At 38.4% G+C, this 22,663-nt stretch overlaps 1 protein-coding gene across 3 annotated transcripts in view; it reads right to left on the bottom strand.

Moving 5' to 3' along the window:
* zgc:172282 (leucine-rich repeat and fibronectin type III domain-containing protein 1-like protein) overlaps nt 1-22,663 on the bottom strand; it is a 175,271-nt gene that overhangs the window by 63,316 nt on the left and 89,292 nt on the right. For all 3 annotated transcript variants that reach the window (XM_042218137.1, XM_042218138.1, XM_005915938.3), the window contains exons 3-8: nt 10,107-10,323; nt 7,679-7,830; nt 7,290-7,543; nt 6,890-7,133; nt 6,581-6,738; nt 5,423-5,803 (exon numbers count right to left, since the gene is read on the bottom strand). In XM_042218137.1, coding sequence (XP_042074071.1) covers nt 5,423-5,803; nt 6,581-6,738; nt 6,890-7,133; nt 7,290-7,543; nt 7,679-7,830; nt 10,107-10,299 — 1,382 coding nt within the window. In that variant the 5' untranslated portion in view covers nt 10,300-10,323. The remainder of the gene's footprint in view (nt 1-5,422; nt 5,804-6,580; nt 6,739-6,889; nt 7,134-7,289; nt 7,544-7,678; nt 7,831-10,106; nt 10,324-22,663) is intronic.

Below are 22,663 nucleotides of genomic sequence, written 5' to 3'. Positions count from 1 at the left end.
AGATGGCCCAGGATGTGAGTGGGCGTTAAGGCGTCTGGGAAGGGATCTCCTTCCCAGATGCCTAGATGGCAGACAGTTGGTGTTGTAAGCCACTGCCTTTGTTCAAAGATGATCGCTTACAGTGGACATGACTTAAAAAGGACGCCGAGCGCGGATCCTCTGGCTGATTTGACTTAACCATGAATTGAAGTTCTGTTTGTGCTAAACATGCATGTGAAAATGATACAAAATTCTAATAATGCATGATCCTAACAGCAAACCTGTGTCACTCAGCAGCAGAGAGTTAAATGGATATGCTTAGCTATGGTTTCTATTTTGTAGAACACATTTTTTTTCTCTTTCCAAATATTCTGTGCTCTTGATGGTCCTCAGCACTTTATATCATCTCCTCCAGACTGCTTCCTTACCTCCTCTCTCTTCGTGGCATTGTGCCTTATCCCTCCTAATGGATATCGACCATAGAAAGACAGAGAGAAGCCGTTCACATATGGACACAGTGGGTTGTTCCTTTTTTTTTCTTCAGCTCAAAGCTAAACTAGTGCAGCGTTGATGCATTCTAATGGATGTTAATTTCACAATAACATATGGTAACATCAGACTTGGATTTTTAGCCATGATCTTATAAAAGATTTTCCATCACTCCATCCATTAACTTTTGATTATCCTTATCAGGGTTGCGGGGTGGCTGGAGGCTATCCCAACTACCACAGAGCGAGAGGTGCGGTCTACTCTGGGTTAAAATAAAGTTTCTTTTAACAAGCAAAACAGGAAAAAAACAAAACTATTACAATGGGTATAATTTTAGGCATACACGGCATCTTACTAATACTGGGTTGGACCCCATTTTTCCTTCAAAACCATCTTAATTCTTTGTCCCAAAGATTCAACAAGCCTTTGGTCCATGTTGAAAGCATCACACAGTTGTTGCAAATTCATCTGTGAATCTCCTGCCATTCTGAGGGAGCGCTATTGGATTTAGATGTGGTAATTGTGGAAGCTTTTTTAGTGCAGGGAACTAAGTTTGAGATGATCTAAGCTTTGTGCCATTATATGTTACCCAGCAGCTGGATACACTGTGGTCATAAAGGGAAGAACATGGTCATCAACAATACTCAGGCTGTGGTGTTTAAATAATGCGTGGTAATAAGTGGCCCAAAGTGTGCATATCCCCCACTATTATTCCACCATCTGACCTGTTGGTACAGCGCAGGATGAATCTATGCATCATGTTGTTTATGGCAAATGTTGACCCTACCATTCAAATGTCACATGTGAATTTGAGACTAGTCAGAACAGACAACATATTTCCAATCTTCTGCTGTTCATTGTGCCTAACAAGTAACAAGTGGTTATTTGAGTTCGTCTTGCCTTCCCATCAGCTCAAAGAAAGAAGCCTAAAGAAAAGCTCAAAGTCTGCCCTTTTACTCTGACCAGAGACCTGCTGCTTACTGGATATTTTCTCTTTTACTAACCATTCTCTGTAAATCCTAAAGATGGTAGTGGAAAATCCCAGTAGATCAGCAGTTTCTGAAACACTCAGACCTGCCTTTCTGACACCAACAACTATCATGCCATATTCAAAGTCACTTAAATCACTTTTATTCCTGATTCTGATGCTTAGTTTGAACTTCAGCAGGTCATCTTGACCATGTCTACATGTTTAAATACAGTCTATGCAGTCATTACCCTGTGATTAACTGATATTTAAACAAACAGTTGAACGTGTTTACCTAATAAAGCAGTATAACAATAATGTTACATAGCATAAATACATATGATGATTTTTTAATGAATGAATTATTGTATGTAAAGATTAATACTTACTCATGAATACGTACTAACACATTGGAATTAGCTGCAATAGGATATATTTTAAAAATACATTATAAAATTACAAAGTAACCGTTTTTTCTAAAGAAACAAGGAAATATTTTGGTATGATGTTTATACCTCAATGTAGATTATTACTATGCTCCTCATATGTTAAATATATATATAACTAATAGATAGTTAAATAGATAGTTGAAGCAAAATATTTTCCATAACCACGCATCTTATCTTGCTTTAGGACCTAACATAGAACCAAGTCCGCCAGAGCTTATTGTCATATTTTTACATGCTGCAGTGCCTTTTGTGGGAGTATTTCAAGTTGCTATTCATCAATACAACCATCATAGCCTAAATTTTAACAATATGTATGCATTAAGTCCACAGTAACTACATAAATTGCAAAAAAGTGCAATAAACTGCAAAAAAATTGAAAATCGTTTTGTTTTTGTTTTTTTAACAAATATTTCTAGTTAGAGTAATTTAAGAGGCTTAACCCTCAAAACTGTAAATACAAAAAAAGTTGTGCAAAATAGTTTCCAACCACAGGAAATATATTTTGAGCGTCTTCTTATTTTAATTTTTGACCGTTTAGCTATGTTTTACGGCTAACCGTGACCTAGGACAAGCTGATGGTATAAGATGTAAGTACAACTCCTCTGGTTTCATATGGAAAAAAAATTATTGCGCTAGCTTATGTGGCTGCAGTTCTGCCCGCTCCGACCAGTCTTAAAAAACAACAACATTACAAGGACATTTCTGAAAACCCCATTTCCATCTCACAAGTGTTGCAATTTCACAAATGAAGAGGAACTTTCTTTCTCCTGTCAGCACGAATGGATTCAATTCTGTCAAAGGTTCTTTCAAGACTTATTTCCCCCGAGACAGAATTATAACTGTTGATCAAGACTAAAAAGGCTAAATTGGATTTTAGATAATTTTGTAGAGCGGTAAAAACATTGTTGATTTACTTCTTCAACCACAGAAGACAGAGTGAAATATTTTACCATTCAATTTGTGGCTCACATAATAAATAAATAGTCCAAAATACGCATGTCAGATATTATTAAAGCCACCTGTCACTCACAACATTGCATCTAACATCTGGCAGATTTTCCAGACCTGTTGCCACGACAACTCCTTATATGTAAAAACCCCATAGAACTGAAAATAAGTAGGGCTTACCCAGGCTTTCAGAGAGACAGAGTTAGGCAATAACTTTGGTTTTTACACAGCAAGAGCGAATGTGAGAGATTCTAAGAGCACTTTAAAAAGAACAACTTAGAAACAAATTTAACTGGAACCCCTGGAAGTGATTCGTAGTAGGTAACTATGCGTTTTCCTTGAATGCCGATGAAGCAGTAGAGGGAAAGAAATCTCCCTCACTGAATTCCAAAGAAACATCCTGTATCAAAGGTATCAAAGAAACCCTTTATCAATAAAACTCAGAATATGAACCACCAACAGCAATGCATCCCTATATAAACCCAAGGCTTTAAACAATCAAAAAAATGATGGTGTGGTTTATACACCAACTTTTTTTCATCCTGCTGATATTTTTTTCAACATGGCATTAAATGCATAGGCAGCACTTTACAATATGATATACAAAATTGCAAGTATTTATCAAGGAGCAATTTTTTAAGAAATGAGAAGATCTGCTCCTTGAATGATGCAAATCAGATGTTTAATGTAAGCAAACTGTCAGTTTATATGTATCTAATTCAAAGTGGTGAATGTCTTCATTTGCTTATTTGAATCAGCGGGGATTATTTATTAAGGTCAAGGTTTTATTGTTCCCAAGTCTGTCTTAATTTTTGTCTTTTATGCCAAAGAACCAAAAGAATTAAGAGGGTGAGAGACAGAGAGGGTTAGAGAGAAAGAGAAAGAAAGTTGTTCCAAAGAGAATCCATCTAGGTTTTAAACTAAGCACTTGTAGCCAAACCACATGCAAATCTGAGTGCTGCTGACCTCAACTGAGGATACTGTCAGGTGGTGGAATGAATACTTCAAAGGCCTCCTGAACCTCACTAACATGCACTTAGTACAGGAAGTAATGACTGGCCAATCACTGTGCCTGAGGTGTTTAAAAGAAAAACTCCCCTGTGGCCAAGCCCCTGGATGAGATTTTCCCTGACTTCCTTAACCCTTTAAAGCCTGTACCATGAAATAATTATCAGAAAGCTCAAATGTTTTGAAAATGGGGTGTTTAGTGAACCTCCCAATGAAATAAAAAATAGTAAAACAAATTAAAGATAGCATTGCATGTATGAGTTTTAAATTGTATCAAATTTGCTACATCAGACTTTTTTTGTTTGCATTTTATTCCTTAAAAATGTATTTTGCAATTTATTTTGGTTTTTCAGATTCACACTGGTGATGTTAATGTGTCAAAAAGACACGTATCTGGGAAGGTCTACATCTATGTGAGGTCGCTTCTGGTGTCTGTGGTCGCTGTTCCGCAAGTCATGTGGTTAGGTCATCTGTCTGAATTTAAGCTGATGATGGTCTTTAGTATCACTTGTCTAATTCTAATTATATACTATGTTTAGGGGCTGTAAAGCAGCCATAACAGTATTAAAGTCCATCTACCATCTGCTCATATTGTAGAATGCAATTGGATAAATGCACAAAGAGCACTAAACCTCAGAGTTGCAGCAACAACATAGGTCACATAGCCTGTCACAGTAAAAATCAATTCTGGGAGTTTTTTTGAGGTGAGTAATTTTAGTCTTCCAAGATCTCAGAAGACTAGAATTCGACCAAATCCCACTTAAAAGCCCTGCTGTCATAAGAATGAACATAATCATGATTTACTCATTTAATTTTGAGGTCTCATAAGAGTCTAACATGGCGTTACTTTTGTGTGATTAATATGTTTAACCACAAAATCAACTCCATCCATCCATCTTTGAAAGAATCTCTGATTCTTCTACAATTTCTATTGACATGACAGTTTGTTCTAAATAAACCATCAGAGCATGTATCTTCTTGATTCAGTCATTTCTTAACGTAATGTTCCTCCCTTTTCCACATTAACATGTTAACTATATTTGACACTCAGATCAAATCAGAGTCACATCTGACATAGTGCTGACATTGCCGTCCTCCTCAAACAAAGCCACAAAACATTTAATACTAACTCATTCATAAATTTATAATGTAAATGCTGACAAAGAAAGCATACAGCAAACTCATCAGGACAGCAATAAAGCAAACTAAATGACAACCGTTGTAACTTGTTCAACAGACATTTGTGACATTTGGCCCTTATTTCCCCGTATTCACCGTACCCAACAATGGCTCTGTTCCACCACAGATGTCTTTATCATTTCGCCTGATTAGACTTTTACGACTGGATGACACTATCATTATCATCTGCCCTCATCCTCATTGCATTTGCTGATGTCTCTTGATTAACTTACACAAAGCTGCAGATACACACAGAACCACGCATAGAAACCCATACACACACTTACAAACTCATAAAGGCAGATAGATAAATGCATTTTACTATTATGACACCATAGAAACATCAGACAGAAAATTAAAAGACACAAGGCAAATAATGAATTGACAGTGCAGACAGACAAACCTGTAAACGAGTGTGTCGTCCCCAGAGCTGTTGTACTGGACTTGGAACATCCTGACTCCAGATGTAGGGGTTTGACTGCTCCATCTAATGAGGGCAGAGTTTCCTGTCAGCTCCACCAATGAAACCCTCCTGTCTGCTCCTCTTGTCTCATTGTTGGGAAGTGCAACCTTGGAGGAGGTCAGGATGTCAGAAGGGGCTGGTTCAGAAGAAGGATCTCGACTGCGGCTTGTGCTGTTTGCCAGATGGGGCATTGCTGTGACAACTAGCTCCACCCTTCCCGTGGATTCACCTGCCGTGTTTGAGGCAATGCAGGTGAAGTTTCCTGAATCCTTTAGGGATGTTACATTGATCTCTAGGCTTCCATTAGGGAAGACTAATGTTCTGAAACAAAAGTGAAATGGAAAATGAAATATCATTAAGATAGCAATCAATTGATCGATACATGAAGTCAAATGTGAATGTTACGAAAAGTAAGCTGTCTGCTGGATTCTTATTAGATAAACTGGATATTATTATAAGGAGTATCTGATACTGACAATATCATACCACCAATATCTACGGTACGTTGACAATATTTAGAATGACTGTTATGCTAATGTTTCTAACTGTGTGCTTTGGCATAACCAAAGGTGGCACTTGACAAGAAAAATGCTACTTATGTATTTTCCTTTGTAATTTGAGTAATACAAATTACAACTGCTGAATCAAAAAAGACTTTTGAAAGAAAAGAGTTACAACACTCAAAACACTGTCAGTGATTTTATAATACATGTTTTTAATGCAAAACCATAACTAGGCACTCATACCTGTGCCAAGTGGGTTACCCAATGAAAATTTTAGCAATACATTATAGGTGAGGAGATTATGGCCTTAACAAATATTGTCCTGAACCATTTCAGATTGGCCCGCACATGTCAAGTGCCTACACCCCCCTACAATATCTGACTTTCTGACATAGCACAAAACTGGAAGAGCAGAATATTGTAAAAACTCTGTTGCATATGCCTGTGTGTTTGCCAGATGTATAGTGGCAAACTCAGTGGGCAAGTCATATTCCATAGATTAATACCACAACTTTAATTTTTCAATGAATTTACAATGTACAGGGAAGAAATGTAGTATACTGGATTAAACTAGACCATATGTTGTTGTTATTACCTGGATCCATTGGATATGAGTCGCCCTTCAGGGCTGATCCAGTGGACTTCAGGCTCAGGGTCACCATTTGCTTTGCACTTCAGACTGGCAGGCTGACCTTCCATAGCCACAGTATGAGGTGACTTTCGTGTTAGAACTGGTGGGTCACAAATAAACTCCTACCATGAAAAAAAGATAAGGTCACACTTCCAATGTCAAAGTGATATATTATTATTATTTTTGTTATAGAACAAAAAAGCCTAGTGTCAAACTTTGCCATTTTTTTCAATTACTGCATAAAAATGATTAAAAAATTGCAAAAAGTATCACCTCTTCCGGTATAGTCCAGAAATACTTGGCACTAAGGTCTGGGGGAGAGGCGCACGTTTCCAGATCATCTTCTCTGGTTAGTCTCCTCAACCACAGAAGTTCACAGTTACAGTGAAGAGGGTTACCTCCAAAACTCAACACAAGAGAGGAGAGGGGGGAGCCTTTGGACTTGGCATAAACTGGGATTCTAAGGAACAATGGGTCTGGGGGAATTTTCTTTAGCTTGTTCGACGTCATGTCTAACCTGTTAAAGGACGGCATACAGAAAGAAGGGGAGGGACGGACAAGAGAAGAAGGGAGTTATTTATAAAACCAATAGGGAGAGGCAACAATATACCAATTCAATGCTGCATTTGTACATCACAAAAAACACACCATTTGCCCTTTTCTATGTCCTTACCTTGCCAGTTTGTGCAGGTTGGTGAATACTCCCTGGGGAACATTTTCTATGAGGTTATGATCCATATTTAGGGTGTTGACATTGGTTAGGCGTCCAATTGTGTCCCAGGGCACCTGGGCAAGGTTATTGTAACTAAGGTCCAGGTCTTCCAGTGTGGACAGAAAGTCATCAAAGGCATGGGGAGATATAGAGTGAAGCTGGTTATTGGCCAGGATCAGATGCCGAAGGTTGGTCAGACCTTTAAAATGGTCATCCTGGTTGTCAAAAAAGAAAAACAAAAGGCAGTGAGTGGGTGTAAGTAAGAAATGATAACGACATGTGAGTGGATTATAATAAACCAGGGATCTCTCTTTTTAATTCAATGTCATCCATCCAGCCACCCATGTTACCTTTATCACAGTTAATCTATTAGAGTCTAGGTGGAGCGCTCTCAGGCGTCGCAGGTCACTAAAAGCAGAAGGAAGAATCTGGCTGATGGTGTTTCTGGACAGGGTTAGATGCAACAAGCTGGTCATGTTGGCAAAGTCCTTTCTTCTGACAGCTGGAAACAAGCGTAATAAACACATAAAAAGACATCATCAACAAAGTAAATTAAGAATCATTATATACTGTACACAGAGAAGTCATCAGCTGGCTCATGAACTGTAAATATGTTGAGTGGGGGGCTGAAAAGTGGAATCCCCATGACATTGGGCAATAGAGTTCCTACGCGGTAAGGAGGACATTCCCCACATAGCAAAATTGGTATGTCCCCAATCTGGCCCACACAATGTGCTTACACATGGCCCACATACCACAAGGAATGATGGCCTTTTGGTGGCCCAGATCAGGTTTGCCAGAGGTGGCCCACACATGGGCCAGCACAACACCAGCTGCAGACACACTGGTGGTCCTGTGCTGGCCCATGTGTGGATTACCTCTGGCAAACCTGATCTGGGCCACCAAAGGTCCGCCATGTTTAAGTTGTGTGCAGCCACGGGCCAGTTGCAGACACACTGCTGGCCCAGATATCAGCCTAATGTGTACCTTTATCAAGCCATGTAATAACAACATGTGCCGAAACATAATAGTGCAAAAGTAACATGACAAAACTCTGTTCCCAGTGAATGGACTGATTCTTATATAGCGCTTTTCTACTCTATTGGATTTCGCAAAATACTCTATACAACATGCCACATTCACCCAATCACACACTTTCCCTAGACTGAGTGCTTCCTAATTACATTCATAAAGTAAATTGTCACTAGGTTTTGGATAAAATGTACACAATCCTGTCAAATCTGCATTTGAAACGTTGGCTACTATAGCAGTATAGTATTGCAACATGGCATTTGGGTCTTCTAACTAAAATAGGAAAATAGGAACATAAATAGTGCCATCATTGCCAGACATGGCCCACATCTGGTTGATATACACCTCGCCATGACACCGGTCAGTCAGAAGTGCCAGCTTTATGCCAGATTCAGGGAAGACCTGTTTTCTATGGGCTTGGGGCACATAACCCAAACCACAATCGAGCTAGCTATGGCATGCCATCACATAGACAGTGCCATCTATGCCAGGCCTGGTGCACATCTGGTTGACATACACCTTGCCACGACACCAGTCAGACAGAAGTGCCTGCTTGATGCCAGATCCAGGCCAGACCTGTTTTCTATGAGCCTGGGCCACATAACCCAAACCACAATTGGGCCAGATGTGGCATGCCATCACATAGACAGTACCATCTATGCCAGGCCTGGCCCATATCTGGATGACATAAGTCTTGCCAGAAGTCAACCAGCAGTGCCAGCTTGATACCAGATCCAGGCCAGACCTGCTTGCTATGTGGGTCTGGGCAAGTCAGGTCCCTCCAGACATCAGCCAACTTTTCAGAAAATATGACTCCTCAGCCATAAAAACTATTGATTCAATTCATTTTTCTGTTCAACCAGTTGTTGGTCCATTCATGCTATTAAACTGTTCATAAAAATAAACTCCATATGTGAATGTTAATGACATTAACAACAAACCTAACAGAAGCTAGGAAGGGGAAAAGAAGAAAGGTGATCGGAGAATGCAGGAGAATATACAGCTCGATAAAAGTCACAATTAATACAAGAAAAAAGTCAAATTGAAAGCAAATATATGGTGATCAAATTCACAGAAAGATAAATAGACAAACTGACAAAATATAGAAAAAACAAAAGGCTAAATAAAACAGTTTAGGATAATAAGTAAAACCAACACATAAGAGGAAGACTGAATGTGGTTCTCTCAAACAGGGTAATGCCAAACTTAAATTAATTAAAATTTAAATGATCATTCAGAGTACTGTTAGATCTTTTTTTATAGCTTGTGTGCCTTTTGTTTTGGAGAACCTAGGAATAGAGCACTAACGGGAATCCAGATTAAAATAACAAGATAAAGCAGCACTTCAGTTCTTATAAAATAAGTATGTTTCAAAGTCACTCTTTGATATAAGCAGATGAATCATGAATGAGCTTAACTATGCTGAACCATAAATAACAAAAAAAGTATTAAAGTTAAAAAGAAATACTCAGGCTCATGAGAAAAAAATTAGTCATTGTCAGGCAGAGACAACAGAAAAGCTTCGTGACTGAAGCCAACATTTGTACTCACTGTTAACAAACTCTTCAGTTACAACCAAGTGTTCTGAAATAAGATAAATATGCTGCCAATTATCAGCCAGCCTTTTAGTTCATTTTCATGTATACAGCCAAACCAAGCAAACTCGCTGCAAAAGGCTAGAATACTAGTCAAATTTCAGAGGCATATTAAAATAATGAAATGCAGGACAGACTGGAACGCAATTACCTGTAATAAAGTTCTCCTGAAGCCGTAGCTCCACGGTGCGTCGATCAATGGCAGCAGGAACAAACAGCAAGCCCGTCTTGGAGCAGAGGATAGCGAGAGATGGGGAAAGGCTCTGGCACATGCAGCGTTTCGGACACGGCTGTCCCCTGCATGCTGCTGCCAGCAACAGCAAAGAGAACCACAGCCGTTCCATTATCCTCCACTGGCAACAGGGTAACTGGAAGACAGAAAGGAAAGAGCAATAATTTAAAGTAGATATGATGAAGAAGCAGATATACATAAAAAGGATAATGTCAGAAAGTGGCAAACTGAGGTGAATCAAAGGTGAAGTCTGTCTTTGTTAGCTTGAAAAATCAGCCAGCCAACTGCAGGACTTTAACAATCTAAACACTATGATTTGATTCACAGTTGGCAGTAGTCACCTTGTTGCATTTCAATACAAGTACATGCAATCGTAGTCATAGTTTACCAGACTGTGTGGCAGCCAACAGCTCGTAGGTAAGGCAATCTCCAAGCAAAATTATATTGTCCAAAAAGGTTCTCTTCTTTACAGTTTGGGTTATATGAAAAAACAAATGTGGTTCTCAAAGTGTCAGCAAAGTCATCAAGGATGCACTTCTACATGTCACAGTTTACCAAAAAAAAGAGTTCCACTCTCACACTCTCACACCAAAAATAACTCGTGATTTTATATCTGTGTTTCAGTAGGCAGCGCTATGTTAGTCGTACCAGTTTGACTAACAGGTATATCTGTGCCATGGAAATTCTGTTCAGCAGGGGGTCTTGTCTGCTACTTCTCTAACCGGCTTCTACCTTGAAGCTTCAAAAACTCTAAAAAGAACATTATTAACAAGGCGTGACAGTCTACTATAGCATCTGAATATTTTAAATATCCAGTGTTTCAATTTATGTTAGAGTCCAAAGAGTGAATCTTATGCATTAAAAATAGAAAGCATAATACGATCATATCCTTTTTTAATGTACACAGAACAAAAATAGTAACTTGCTTACTCATAGATATCTACTTTTCTGCCACCCTTTTTTATTTGACTCTTTCTGCGGCATGCAATGTATTTCCTTCCATTAACTGATAATTAGTGCATGCCCATGTCCTGCTCTACTACTTAAATGCCATTTTAGACCATTGTTAGGTGGTTGCCAGGTAATATGATGGTGTCATTAAAATAAAAATGATATGATGCTTTTATCAGGCTGCATAATTCAATTAAATTCAATTCAATTTTATATATATAGCGCCAAATCACAACAAAAGTCGCCTCAAGGCACTTCATAGATACAGAGAAAAACCCAACAATCATATGACCCCTTATGAGCAAGCACTTTGGCGACAGTGGGAAGGAAAAACTGCCTTTTAACATTCAGGGTAATGAGATTGTAATATGTAATATAGATTAGAACATAATACATTTTTTATAAGGTATATAAATTTGATGTCATCCAATTAAATAACACAATGCTTTTATAAGGTGTTATAGGTCCACAAATGCTAAAGGTGAGTCATTTTAACCCACTGATAGGTGGTTGCTAGACAACAGGATGATGTTGTTATATCTGATATACATAAGAACATTCAGAGGCCTAAGATGTACCTGTTTGCTAAGTATGGTTTCTCAACTCATCATAGCAGCTGACAGAGCGTTTGTTTATCACAGTAAGATTCTACTGTACCTCCCTCACATTTCCTTCATGCAACACATTATTCACATTTTTCTGTCATCGAGCCTTATATTTCATTTTCTCTTCACACTTAACTCGCTCCATTACTTCAACTACAAACCAAGATGAATGCATCACATGAAGCTCTTCAGTAATGTGCAAAATGTGATGTTACAAGTCTTACTCTGTCACTCTGCGGCCCACTATGCTCTAGCTGCTTGTCATTCAATATATTAATTCTATTCTTAACAAAGGGGTAGAACCCAAGTCAAAACATAGCAATCATCATACTTCAAAAACAAGTTTACAAAAATTAAGAAAAAAGGAAAAAAAACAATTCTCTATCAGTTCATGTTTGAGAATATGAAACATAAGAACAGTGATTTAAATTGGCTGAAGCTACACAAAGTTTGCCTTTAACAATTGTAATGTGTTAGTCTGAATCATGTATTCGTATTCTGAATATGAGTTATAGCAAAAGGAAGTTTTCATTCTCTTGCTGGGACTTCAGTTTCCTTATACGTATTGCCTTAATTTATCTCATGTGTACTCTGTGGCAGACAAAATCTAAACTCTGACATTGTTATTATTATTATTTTTATTTCAAGATGTTTGAAGTATTTAATTTTTAAACTGTATCAAATGTATCTTTTTTCCCTATCCAGATTGATTGTATGTCTCCTTCCTTCAAATGATATGATATCAGCTGAGTTTGGATGATACAGATCTTGATTAGAAGCCTAAAGTTTAAATGCAGTTTCTACAATTCCTGGGGCACAAAATTGGGTTTCCCACATGGTTCTTTTAAACATGTCTCACTTCCTACCAAATTTTCATCACAGGTTTAACAGTTATAGTAATGTTGCTTACCTCTCACCACTGCCATTGCTTGAATGGACACCATGGTGACTTTTCCTTAAAAATCATGACAATAATGTATCTGTCTTTATCTACATACCACTTTCAACACTTAACAATTCTGAATGTGTCCATTCATATTAATGGGTAGCCACAAAAAAAGCATTTGATCGCTCTAATACATCTCAATAGCTCTTTTTTTATTGGCAATAAGATTAAAATAACCACGGATGGTACATTTTACATATTCGCTATACAAAAGAGACGTCCCTTGCTGAGCCTGTGTGCCTCGGGGTACTTTCTTGACAATTGAAAAGAGGCCTAAATTTTGAAAATGGTCCTCACAATAGGCTTTGTCTGAAGACTGATCAAGCTGTGAGAAACACTATTGTAAAAGTGACTGAATGAATCCCATATGTGAAAAGGGGCTCTTTCCATTTTATTGTAATGCCTCTTTAATGTGTTTATTTTCCATGAATCCTTCATGTCCTTAACCCACTCATCCAGATCCTATGTATTCATAACGTATCTTCAGTGTAATAACTGCTACACTTTGAACATTTAGATATACCTCACTTGGTTTTCTCACTCATCCAGACTATGGGGGTTTCAGGCGATTCAATTATGGATATATGTTTTTTGCTTTATGTGGAATTCAGTGGGGATGCTGGTGATGAGTCACCCACCCTTACTTACAGCCATGCCTGTTTGTCTGTAAAGAACTAATAACACCACAGAAACAAATGCAAGCTGTGTGTATTTGCTGCCACTTAGATTGGGCCATTATAATTGCTGGCAATAATTTGAAATACAATAAAAATGCTCTGCTAATGGTTTGTTAAGATACTGGTCGGAACCAGCTGAAACAGTAAATGGAGAAATTTAGGGACAAACACAAAATTAACACAAAAAAATCTGCTTTTGCTAAGTAAAACAGATCAGAAGTGATTCTAGTTGATTTCCATTTTTATTTTCTTTGTTTTGTTGGTCTTATTTCAGAACACCTGGTCGGGAAATGCTCAGAAATCTGGTCTCCACCATAATACTTTGCAGTTTACAACCACTCACAGACCAGGCCTTTCTCATCAGTTTATTCAGTCTTTTGGTGTCTGATGCTGCTCCACCAGCAGACCGCAGCAAAGTACACTGCACTCGCCACAACTGACTGACAGACAATCTCCAATATTTTGCTGTGTAATTTGAAGGATCTCATCTTCCTCCAGAAAGAAAAATTCTGCTCGTAGAGCCTCTGTGCTGGTTTTCCAGTTTAGTCTGTTGTTGATAATAATGCAAGGCCACTTGTATTCCTCCAAGATGTCAACATCAACATTCTGTGTTCCAGAACAGACATACACAACTGAAATTTGGAGGCTCGGAAGCTGAATAGGAATGGGGACAGTCACTTGTGGAGTTCCTGTACTGCACACCACCAAATCAGACATGTCACTGCTAGAGATGGACTGATCCGATATTACCTATCGGTATCAGTCCGATACTGACGTGAATTACTGGATCGGATATCGGATAAAAATAAAAAAATGTAATCCGATCCATTAAATATCAAAAAAGCACCTCACAAAACTTGCGACACGGCGTAACTTGGCTCATAACCGTAGCACGTTGGAGCAGTGTGCTCACGTGATAGAGCGGCTGTGTGTATTTATAGCCTCACTACCAAACCAGCATTTCATCTCCGATGAATTTATCCCAGAGAGAAGTAAAACAGCTTAAGCTTAACAACCGATATATGGAGCGACTGCTTCTACTTGCTGCTACTTCAATCGTGAAACCCTAACCCTATTTTTTTTTTGCTGGGAGTTTGCAACCCTATTAGTTAGGTTGCTTAATATTTCTGCTAAGTACTCTTTAAAATACCAGAATAGGGAGGATTGTGTAGGTTTAAGTTTTTTAGATTGATCAGTATTGCTGAACTATGAAATATTTTGGGTGCAGTGTATTTTTTACACACAGGTATAACAGAATAGCTTTAGTGTTGTTGTTTATTTAAACTTGAGTATGAACTTATACAAAATGCAGCAATATATTTAAAAAAACTGTTTTATTGATTAAAAAACACTATATCGGATTCATATCGGTATCGGCAGATATCCAAATTTATGATATCGGTATCAGACATAGAAAAGTGGTAGCGTGCCATCTCTAGTCACTGCCCAGTCTCACATACTGCAACCTATCTGTCAGACAGTGAGTAATTCATGAGAGGGAGATAATTTTACTGACTTTCTCTGTCTCTTCTCTCAATAACAGCAGCTTTCTTCTGGTTTGATTTCTCCAGCTGTTTCACAGTCAATTCAGATGTTTATCAGATATTGTTATGGGGCTGATCCACAGAGTTCGTTTGACAGGAAGAAGGAGAGAAGCGCCAAATCAGTGAAGGTAGTGAAGGTGTGTAGACACCAGGGTGCATGATGAAGGAAGCCACAGATGGCTGTGAGCTGAACCTGTTGGAACTGTATTGTGTATAGTTCATTTGCTCGCTCCAGGCTACCCACTGGCTGCCTGCTACTTTAAAACCAATGATTTTCTTCATTACATTCAACACATCCTTCATGCTGTTTTGTAAGAATCACCTCCTTTTCTCAGTTTCACCCTTAGGTCATGCTCCTCTCTCTTTAGTTCATCCCTGTGCCCAGACCTGAAGGCTTTTAACTTTCAATTAAGCATTTCTTTCAGGTCAAAAGTGATCCATTGCTTATTGTTCACAAAGTAGTTGTGGCTGGTAAAATGGTGTATTCACAAAATTTGATATATTCCTTCATCCTCTGTCCTTCAGTCAAACTGTGAACGTCTTCTCGATGTGGTGCACTTTAGCCTGTGTCCACAAAGCAGTCCTGCAGTGTCCCCATAGCCCCATTTGCCAAAGTGTTTTACTGTTTAACAAGAAGAACACACTTTGGTGCTTTGGTCAGATCTGTCAGGGGATGGGAGTGAAGTGGCACTGGATGCTTTAGTAGCATTTGCCTACAGCAGCAATAACATTTAACAAGCAATAATATTTTGTGCCCTATGATCAACTGGCCATCTGTACAGGGTTTACCTTGCTTCTTCAATGACAACTGGAATGGATTTTAACACCCCTCTGTGACCTTGAATGGATGGATAATACAGACAAGAGCACTTTATTGACATAAGTGTTCATAATGTATGTGTTAATTATAGATAGTGTACATGTTATCAAGACCCATCAGTGTTACATGTGCCAGATATTCATAAATGGCTCTTTGGCTAACAAAAGGTCTAAAAAGTATCTAAAAAGTATAAATGTCATAGGGCCATAAAGTTAAATAAAAGTGCCAAATAAATATCCTTAACTGATTTAAATCTTTTTCCTTAAACAACCTGTTATACTGGATGTCAAATCAACAAAATCTGGTAAATTTCTTCATATCACCAGAAATGTCAGCGCTTAAAAACAACACCTAATTGCACCCAGCATCATTCTGAGATAATTACACTACAGCTTTTTTTTTTACAAGCAATTGTAAAAACTACCAGAAAAACACTGTGAATTTGTATGTTTTTGCAAAGTAAGACACAAACACACTGAGTTTCTTTGTTTTGCTTGACAGTATGATCTCTCCTTAGCAATAGGGAATCAATCAGCTGCTCCCAGACAGGGTATTTTTCAGTGTGTTTAGGCCAGATATTGTAGCAGAAAAAAAACAGGGATTTCTACTCTGTGCAAAAAAAGCAAGACATTCAAACACACTAGCAGAATTGCTTTGGAGTGTTTAGACTTCACTTATACTGGAGAGATCTGAAGGAAGCGGTAATTAGCAATGCACACTGGGGAAAAAATCCCCAATTTCTGAGAAGAAAACCCCCTAAAAAACAAAAATCTTCACAGGTCATATTGACGCTCGCTGTGATGACAGCCCCTCGTGGTCCCTTGTGTCCTCCGATTAAGCCTGTGCTCTTCAGTCGGAAAGAACAAGACATGATCAAAGTACTCCAAACCCAGTGAACATAATGCATTTACAGCAAAATGGAAAACAAAAGAAAAACAATATTTACAGTATTCACATTGTAAATATCAAGGATGTGACATCACAAAGCAGAATTTACTAAAGGTCACACAAGCAGAAATGGATTAGTTGTGAGATTTGAGAACTAAGAGAGCAGTGTTATTACAGTCCCATCTGAAGCAATTTGCAACGCATATTACTACAGACACACATAATGGAAAAAGAAAGAGGGAGAGCAAAAATCAGCAGGCGAGAAACATCAGAAAGCACCACAGGTATAAATAAACATAACAGAAATGAAAATGAATAAAAAGCTAGTTGTCAGATAAAAAGAATGATACTGTGAATGAGCAGGGAATGAAGTGATGATGCAAAAATGCTCAAGATAAAGGTTTAGTTCTGTCTAATTTAGATTTTTAAATCTAAATATAAAATGAGTAACAGTAGGTGGACATTAGGTAAGGCTGCACTTTTTGCAGCGATCTTGTATAGAAAACTATTCGGCGTGTATATAAAACAGGTCTGCGGCTCCGAACCTAAAGGGACCTGTGGCTAATACGTCAGTTTCTGTGTCAGGGTCGTTGCCGAAAACTAGCTTTACTTTGTTGTCTGGGTCAACTTTGCTTGCGAGACACAGAGAGAGGCATTGAAAGACTGCTCCAACGGAACTTATTGTTTCGGACGAAAACACAAACACAGTGCACAGTCAAGTCTTAATACCTTACTTACAACTGGGCTCGTCAGACACTCCACTCTTCTTGGTTGCAGTGGTTATTATTATATTATATGCTTCCATCTCCTGTTTCTGCTCGGTGACAGCTCGTACATTTCCTTTTTCTCCCTCCCTTGTGCTCACAGACACAAAACCGGTATGGCAGTCCATTCTCGCTGCAGCACGGACTACACTGCCCATGAGGCTACATTCTTTAGGGCTATGCCTGTAACATTCTGACTATTGCCTTTATAATACATAATTTTTTGACAAATTTTTTAAAATATTTCTTCACGTCATTATGCGGCCTGCAAGTGAGGTGACATGGGCCACGAGATTGAGACACAGGCATTAGAGCCTCTTAACGCTTGTTTTGTTTGAGTTTCCACCGGAATTACCAAAAATAGAGAGGGGGACAGCCTAACATATGAAACAGGAAAAGACCGCCGTGTAATCCATTTATTTCAACAAAGTAACTGTATTCTAAATACCACCCATTTAAACGGTAACTGTAACGGAATACAGTTACTCATATTTTGTATTTTAAATACGTAACAGCAGTACATGTATTCCGTTACTCCCAAACACTGCTTAAAGCTAACGTTTTAAAAACATTTTATCACCATCTTCTGTCAGAACATGATGTCATGTGGTTGGTTGGTTGCGGCTGATAGACTTACGTCAGTTTATGTTAGCTAGCTAGTGACAGAATCAATAACTCAGAGAGAAATAAGGGGACTAAACCTTAAAATCAGGTCAGATTTGGGCTGCCCCTGGTTGAGTTTTATGTTAAGAAACTGAGGATATACTAGGGCTGCTCGATTATGGCAAAAATGATAATCACGATTATTTTCACTGAAATTGAGATCTTGATTATTTGACGATATTTATTTAACCCTTTAAGACCTACTATAGAACCAAGTCCGCCAGAGCTTATATTTTTTTTTTTACATGTTGTAGTGCCATTTGTGGGAGCATTTCAAGTTGCTATACAACTGTTATAGCCCATATTTTAATAATATGTATGCATTAAGTCCATAGTAACTACATTAATTGCAAAAAAGTGCAATAAACTACAAAAAAATTGAAAATCGTTTTTGTTTTTTTTACATATATTTCTACTTGGAGAAATTTAAGAGGTTTATCCCTCAAAACCTAAATACAAAAAAGTTGCAAAAAATAGTTTACAACAACAGGAAATTTATTTTGAGTGTCTTCATAGTTTTATTTTGGAGATACACTAATTTCTATATACTGCAGGAAAAACGAAAAAACAATCCTATGATGCAAATTTGCAAAGAAAACAGCATGTGCATCAAACTATTTCCAGCAGTGCAATTCGAGTTCTAAGCATCCCAGAAACTATTCAGAAAAGTCAAACATGACCAGTATAGGCTTTTAAGGCCTACAAGTAAAAAACTACAATTTCCGCGAAAATGACGTCACTTCCGGTTTCGGCCAGGAAATGGCGGACATGCGATAGTTCACGCTGACGTCTGTTTCACTATGGGAAGTGTTACGAACAGCTGATCGGATCGGCAAAGCGTGTTTCTGGAATATTATGTTTTTGTTCCTGCAAGCGCTTTCTATGCAATTTTTGCAAAGCTATGGCATAAGATGTAAGTACAACTCCTCCAGTTTATTGCGCTAGCTTACACGGTACAGGTTCTACAGGGATTTTAAAATAGTTACACAAAACGGAGCGTGCTGCTCTGACCGGCTTTAAAGGGTTAACAATGACTTTAAAAAATAATATAAAATAGTGTGCAACACCACTGAAGTTTTTTTTACCTCTCTTTTCAACCAACAGCAGTCACTCTCCTCTCCAAATAACTTCTGCTTAGCTTTCCGAGCTTCCCTCGGGTCCTCTTAATCAGCGGTCTCCAACCTTTTTTGCGCCACAGACTGGTTTATGCCCGACAATATTTTCAAGGACCGGCCTTTAAGGTGTTGCGGATAAATGAGGGAGGGGCTAATAATCGGCTCAGTCAATTTTAATGATCGTTGAAAGCCCAGATCGTAATCGTGATTAAAATTCGATTAATTGAGCAGCCCTAGGATATACCGTCTGCTTTCACTGTCTGTCTCGTTAGCAGTAATTGACTGTTGCTGTTTGGCTAGCTGCACTCGAAGAGCCTGTTTGAGCCAGGTGGTTCACTGGAGTGTACCAAGTAGTGCAATCAGCTGATGCTATCAGGACAGGTAATAAAATAATCTTTCTCTTCCCAAGAACATCGAGACAGTTTACAACATAACAGCCTACTATATGTACATGACATCACAAATATAACAAAGTTTCTTACAGGAGCAGTCGGGAATCTATGGAAGAGGATTAAAGCCACTGGGGGGCAAAAAGTAGGGATGCCTTTTTTTTTTAACTTATTTCTTAAATCCAGCTTCACAGATCCAGCTTTAGATCTAGGTCAATTTTTGAGAGCAGGGCTCAGTGGTGTAAATTAGCCTTTACATGTGTTGCATTTCATGTCCCCTTTAAGTCATCTACAGATTTAAAATCTCCATTTAAGCATTAAAAAACATTTCCAAAAACAGCTTACTCTTCAAAATACTCATAGTCACCTGGTGACTTGACTCACATGCCTCATAACACCCCAGTGAGAGTAAAATAATGACTTTTAAAAAATATATCTGAATTTATAACTGAATTTTCTGAAATGTGCACCGATTCAGGCCCCAAGTTTGCTTTCACTGGCTTAACAAAGTAAGGTCTGATTGTAACTTCTGGGTAAGCAAATGTCATCTCACTCTTCTCTTAATTGCCCATTGAACGATATCTTTATAATGGCAGCCCCTGTCCTAGCCTCTAGCTAAGTCCTGGTGATATGATGTCATATCCTTATGAATTTCAAAAGAATCTAATTTAATATGAGGGCCTCAGGTGATGAATTTTACTCCAACTGGCAACGTTTGATCTCGCAATCAGTAAGGCTCATTCCTGCCGAAGTAACACATAAAAAATGATATACTGTATGAATATATCTTGCAGACTTTGTATATGCAAGACAGGAAGACAATGCCATTAAAATTTGTATGGTGCAATATAGTCCACTGAATCACCAAGTTTTTTAGAGGCGAATTAACAAAAATTCACTGCTGGAATACCACGTGAATGAAAATGCTTTGAAAATCGCCAAACAATAACTCCTTATTATTCAAAACAGGTGAGTGGTTTTTGAAATCTTTATTCTTCACTGTACTCTATAGGTCATGCTTTTGCCACAAACATAGATGGAACCCATGTGTGACCTTTCGTATATCGCCACTACATCAACACCACCATCACCACATCTGTTCCTTTCCTGTTCCTAAAAAATCCACTGCAGTCAATATCTGCAAAGTATCAATTTATGCCAATAATAGTGGGTTTGTGCCTGTGTGCACATATGTCTGCCGAAGCTTGTATGCTCACTTATACTGTGTTTCAGGCCCTGCACTTATCCTGTGTCCACCATGCTTTCCTAGAGTACGCTGCACCATGCAATGGAGATGGATTACCCTGTCAGTATTCCTGCAGAATCACTGGAGAGCATCTTGTGTGTGTAATGTACTGTGTGTGTGCTAAAGCATGAACATGCGCATGTGTGCCTCTGCACATGTGCTTACTGACTGCTTATAGTGCAGCTGAATGTCTGTTTGAATAATTAACACATGTAATTTTGCTTAAGGATCTATTTAAGGGTGTATAAGCATGCACTCTTTACTATAGTGTTTACTATAGACAGTAGAAAAATACTTCCATTACAGCTCATAAGTGCATAAGTGTTCATGTACATAAGTGCATGCCTTTGTGGCGTCCTGTGTAACCACAGAAATGTATGTGCATGTATATGTGTGTATGTGTATGAGCGTGCATGTGTGTGTGCTCAGATGCCCTTTGGTGTGTGTTTCATGTTTTTGTCTTGAAGCATGCTCAATCACCCAGGTGGGGAAATCCCAAAAAGTTCATTCTGTTCATCTGGACCTAGTATCTAAAAACGCTACGTCCAGATGAACAGAATCAACTTTCTGCGAACTTTGCTCTATTGAGAAAACTGGGTTACTAACAAACTCATCTGTACTCACCATTAACACGTCATTGTGCAATGCTTTCCTGTGCTTAATCTCTGTATAATACTACAATGATTGATGGCAAAAGTGCACACTTTACACCTTCACGTCAGCAATATGTCAGCTGTCACTGCAACAAAACTGCACCTCATATACACCTATTTGTCTTTTCTCATGTCACCTCCTCAGTAATAAAAACCCATTATGCTTTCTTCCCACTGAATCAAGCGAAAGAACAAAGTAAAGTAAAAAGGTAAAACTAATAGCCGAAAGCTAAAATCAAGGCACAGAAAGGCATGAAAGAAAGTGAATGAAGGATAGGTGAAAACTGTGGCAAGAGCAATGGAAAGAGATAAAGCTATAGCAAAAACAAAGTGCTCCTCCAGAATGGGTTATGTGTCAAAACCAGCGTTGAAGGCAAAGCTTTCATTGGCTGCAAATAACTTGGTGGGGGCCTGTAGCTAAGCAACAGCCAATGACACATAGATGGTAACAGTGAGGAGGTGGGAAGAACGTGTGTGTGTATGTGTGTGTTATGCTTGTGGGGGTGTAGTGAGAGTGTGTGTATGGGGGCTGTGAGAAAGTACAAGATTGGTCTGGAGATCTCGCAAGTAATGAATCTGGAGTGTTGCCGTCAGAAAGGGTGAACGTGGGGGAGAGAGAGTCATAGAATGAGAGTAAAAGACAGAAAAAAAGAGAGCTTGTACTTGTGTGGCATTCAAAGTACACGAGCAGTGCAGTGGTCCACTGTTTATTTGTGTATGAGATACTATTTGCATTATTTATTTTTCAAAACAACTAAAGATCAATCAGAGAATCAATCCCAACCTTTTTAACAAAATAATATTTTATCGCTTCTTATCAGTTTGAGGTACCCCCTAAAGTATATCCAGATTCCCTCTAGAGTCCCTCTTCGCACAACCAAGCTTGCTTTCTTTTTCATCTGATACAAAATCACATGTCATTTAACAGTTAGTAAAACCTTGATGAAAAGATATATAGTGGAGGAAAAATGCTTGTTTTGAATCACAAAGTGCATATAAGAGTTTGGCAGTTTCCAGAGTATTGAAACAAAAAAAAAATGCAGTTAATCGGTTAAACTATTAGAGCCCCAGCTGGGTTTAAATGTGTTATTTAAATGGGTTCTTTGATTAAAGACTGAAATTAAAATTCTGCTGCCTTTTATGAAGACAGTCGATCTTGCTATCTATCTATCTATCTATCTATCTATCTATCTATCTATCTAGATAGATAGATAG

This window comes from Haplochromis burtoni, unplaced genomic scaffold (genome assembly GCF_018398535.1).
Source record: "Haplochromis burtoni strain Fernald_Lab_line unplaced genomic scaffold, NCSU_Asbu1 Contig_15, whole genome shotgun sequence".
NCBI lineage: Eukaryota > Metazoa > Chordata > Actinopteri > Cichliformes > Cichlidae > Haplochromis > Haplochromis burtoni.
Note: the sequence above shows the minus strand (reverse complement) of the source record. Positions and strands in the feature narration are given on the sequence as shown.